Here is a 4,114-nt window from a genome sequence, read left to right as displayed (position 1 = left end):
TGTATGTATATATGTATATATTAAAGTGATGTGTTTTTTTGTCTATTGCTTCTTTATATTACTATTAAAATGCTCTTCAAGAGTAGTATTTCTTTATTAATTTATAAAATGTATTTTATATAGATACATTGTTATAGTTTTTATATTATATATATTAATATAGAAATAGTCTTCCCACAGGTTCTGCAAAGGCTATATGCAATAGTAATTTTTTTGTTTTCATAGATGCTTTTATTTTCAGAAAATACATTTTTAAAAAGTTTTATAAAAAGTCTCATTAGGCCTCCTTCATGCATTGTTCATGTATCCGTTATTATGTAAATAGTCCCATCCAGTGCGACAATTTACGTAAGAATTGTTTTACAAAAGAGTTACACATCCGTTCTGGACGTTCCATCCTATTGGATGAAATTAACTATAGCAACAAAGAATATGTTAATTTGTTGAATGCATAAATTAACTGACATGCTCTATGGGAATGCATTTTTTGATATGTGATTTTTGCACCATTTTATGAAATGCATTAGTTCATCAAGCCTTTTTTATAGCTTGAGTGCATAACAGCCCAACAAATTCGAAGATAAGTTAATGATGTTTAAGTCGTGACCTGTATGCCAGTATGCGGGTCGCCTGTAATTGACCCCAATTAAGACTCCAGCAGCTGTGTCTCATAGAGATGTATGACTGCTGGGTGCCTGGCATCAACAGGTTGAGTGAGGTTTAGTTCAGCTTTTCACCACCTTTTCCACTGCAGAGCTCGCTTGAGTTCCTCCCAGATATTTTTCCCCCAGAACAGCTGTAGAAAGACTCGGGCTTTACCGCACACACCACCGAGGGCCATTTTCCACTCTTCAGGGCCTCTTGGACGGCTGGGGAGCGATGTGGCACCACTTGTTTTCTCTGTTGTGATTTATCTGGGCTGTATGGCTGAATGTTGATGTAACAGCTGACGTTTCAATCGGCCCTAATGACCAGCCGAGGCATGAGGTTTTGTCGAGGCAGGGTGTTCTTATGCCTTTTTTCCAAAATAGATTTTGGTTTGGACATAAATGGAAATACAGTGCAGTTTTCACTGCTGAGGGAGAATGCAGTTAGAATGAATAGCACTGTTTATTTGCACGTTGGCTACGTTGTTTTGTACTGTAAAAAAAATTCAGATTTGTAAATAAAACAAAATTACTGGAGTACATTTTAGAAGAAAATACGATTTCAGTTTTTCTACCTCATAAATTAATGTTTAATTCAATGTATTGCTTGCTGTTTCTTTTAAACTTAACAATTTCTAAGTAAAAATTTCTACACCTTTTTTTTTTTTTCAGCGTAGTGCTCGGTAATCATGCAATCAGGTGCCCACAAAATTAAAACACTTTCCCGCTCTAGCATAATAAGTGAATAAGATACAGTTTTTGCGCTGAAATACCACATGCTAAACTGTTTAGTGAATTCATTCTTAATAGTAAACTAATTTGGATGCATTAATGAAGCAAATTTCTGTTTAAATAATTCGGAAAACTATTCATATGTAAATTAAGCTAGTTTGCATTCAGTGCAACAAGTGTGTTGGTTTTTGCACTGAAATATACCATATACCAAATGGCGTGATTCCACATTTATCAGGGGAAACAAAGTGAAAGTGCCATTGTGGTGGTGCGTAATGCTGAAGCCAGAGCTTCTTCACTCTGGTAAGTTTACTCGAGTTCTATTGGACTCCTGATCTTGTCTTGAAGTCTCTTAAGCAAGCAGCCGCCGATCGATGAGCCTGATCAGCGATATTCTCTCAGGGTTGCGTTGGCTAAGTGCTCTCAGTGTTGTTGCTAATTAAAACCCAGACAGTAAAAACCGCCGTCACCTGCTTTCTGCTCCACATGATGAGCTGCAGCCGCATGCTGGAGACAGGCCATATCAGGACTTAATGAGCAGTTTTCCTGTGTACAGTATGTGAAAGACAATGTGTTTTTTTAACCTTAAACCGCATAAACACATTTCATTACACCAAATACACAAAATAATGTTCATTTTAGCAACATCATATGACCCCTTTAAAATTTCTGAGTTAAATGTAGTTTAATAGTAACAAGAGTTTGTATTTAAATCTTGTCAGGCATATTTAGAACCAGAATCATTAGATGACATTAAAAGACTCTATTTTAGGATCACAGTTTAACCCTCAAAAACTAATTAATTGTCATTTTAAATCTTTACCACTATCCTTCAAACCACTAGGTTTTACCTTTTTGTCAGCAAGAAGTTTTAATCATTTAAAATGTAATAAAATTTAGTATGATAATTTTTTTTTATATGCATATATATTTTAATAAGTACAGGTCAAAATATGTATGTTGTTTTATTTTACATAAATATATCTGTTAAGCTGAATGATGATGGAACATTATTTCACCTATATTTTGACATTTTATTTTCACAAACGTTAATTGAAACATCAAAGTAGACACTTTATTTGCATTTAATATGCTTTCTATGTCTATAAAATCACTATTGTACATTTAATTTGATGCAGACACCAAAATGGGACGTCTCGTCTTTGACCCATATATAAACCCATATAAAAAATAACAAAAGATATATATATATTAAACGTGTATGTATTTGTGTCTATCATTTTTCTAATATCAGTGAATAAAAATTCGTAAAACCATTCTACATACGTAAATACATATCTATCTATCTATCTATATATCTAGTGGCTTTAAAAAAATCACAAAATAGTGTTTGCTGAGAAAAGAGGATAACAAGAAGTCGAAACTCTGTTATCTTTCTTTTTCTTTGTATGGCCTCATAAGTGCTTGTGGAGAGAGCGAAGCAATTGTGTTGTCATCATCTTAGTCAGTGTGATGTTCAGATGATGTCAGTCGTGACTGACCGTGTTTTTTCCAGGAGTGCTGTGGAGTGTGCAGCAAATTATAGATCTGGATTTCCATTGGGTCAGAAAAGATATCAGGATTGATTCCGAGCAGTGCTGGTGGAGAAAGTGTCACGATAACATCATCTTCTGGAATCGTCTCTTGAGACGTTGATGTGATGTCAGTGGTGATTGGGCATATTTTGCTAGAAGTGATGTTGAGTTTGCAATTATTGTTTTTCTTACGGCAAAAAAAAGTTGTAATCGGAGTCGGTTTTATTTGTCCCTGTGGCACACAGGGTAGAGTATAAACCCTTGTTGTGACGTTTTTCTGATATAGATGTTGTTTCTATTGCTTTTTCCCACAGTACTGGTATGAAGGGAATGAGATGGGAGACCTGCCTGTGGATTTCTCCATCGTATGGGACGGTGACTTTCCCATCGACAAGCCATCATCCATGCGAGGTAAGAAATCACACACTTCACCTTCAGCCCTCCAGTGGCATTTCTAAAGCTAAAGAGAAGAAATATTGAAGTTATCTTCTCTACATTCATTTTTTATCGACATTCCCGGTGTCCTCTTGATGTGGGAAAGGTGTTACCTTTGTGTAAAGTGGAACTTAATGCATCTTTTATTTTATTTTATCTGGATTTCATAGTCTGTTCAAACACACTTAGTCTGTCCGGTGTTCTCTCAGTCGCTATCTCTTGAGGAGAACTTCATCAGGTGTGCTATTACAGAGTGTTTGTGTGCTTTCAGAGGAATACAGGCGAGAGAGCAACAGAAAGTCACAGCTCACTGTGAAACTGCAGACATACAATCTCTGTGGTAAATTATTGGTGTTGTGTGTTTATTAGTGTGTGATCATGTTTTCAGTGCCCTATCATTCTGAGCTCAGATGGGCAATTTAGTCTCGACAACCACCTTCCCACAGCTGCCTTCAAAGATACCTCATTTTGGCCAAAATCCAAGGCGCCGTCACATGTATTCTTTCAACACTAGAAAATCCCTTTGAACAAGCTTTGTGAAGATTTTTTTCAAGATAGCAGACAATTTTTAGGGAAGTATTAAAAATTAAAAAAATTTTTAAAATAAATAAAAAATGACATTTTATTATATCATATAATTATTATTTTAAAATAATAATTAGAATATAATATGTAACAATATTTATAATGTAATATTAAATACAGAAATAAATATAAAATTAAATACAATGTTTATAATTGTTTATTTAATTGTATTGTAATTTA

General features: G+C 34.6%; 1 protein-coding gene across 1 annotated transcript in view; it reads left to right on the top strand.

Annotated features, from left to right (window-relative positions):
- LOC107734520 (plexin A3) overlaps window positions 1–4,114 on the top strand; it is a 211,830-nt gene that overhangs the window by 164,355 nt on the left and 43,361 nt on the right. Inside the window, exon 11 of the mRNA XM_016546492.1 lies at window positions 3,229–3,325. Within this exon, the coding sequence (XP_016401978.1) occupies window positions 3,229–3,325 (97 nt within the window). The remainder of the gene's footprint in view (window positions 1–3,228; window positions 3,326–4,114) is intronic.

This window comes from Sinocyclocheilus rhinocerous, unplaced genomic scaffold (genome assembly GCF_001515625.1).
Source record: "Sinocyclocheilus rhinocerous isolate Xijiao unplaced genomic scaffold, SAMN03320098_v1.1 scaffold99, whole genome shotgun sequence".
In the NCBI taxonomy this organism is placed as follows: Eukaryota; Metazoa; Chordata; class Actinopteri; order Cypriniformes; family Cyprinidae; genus Sinocyclocheilus; species Sinocyclocheilus rhinocerous.
This window is presented reverse-complemented; position numbering and strand designations above follow the sequence as displayed.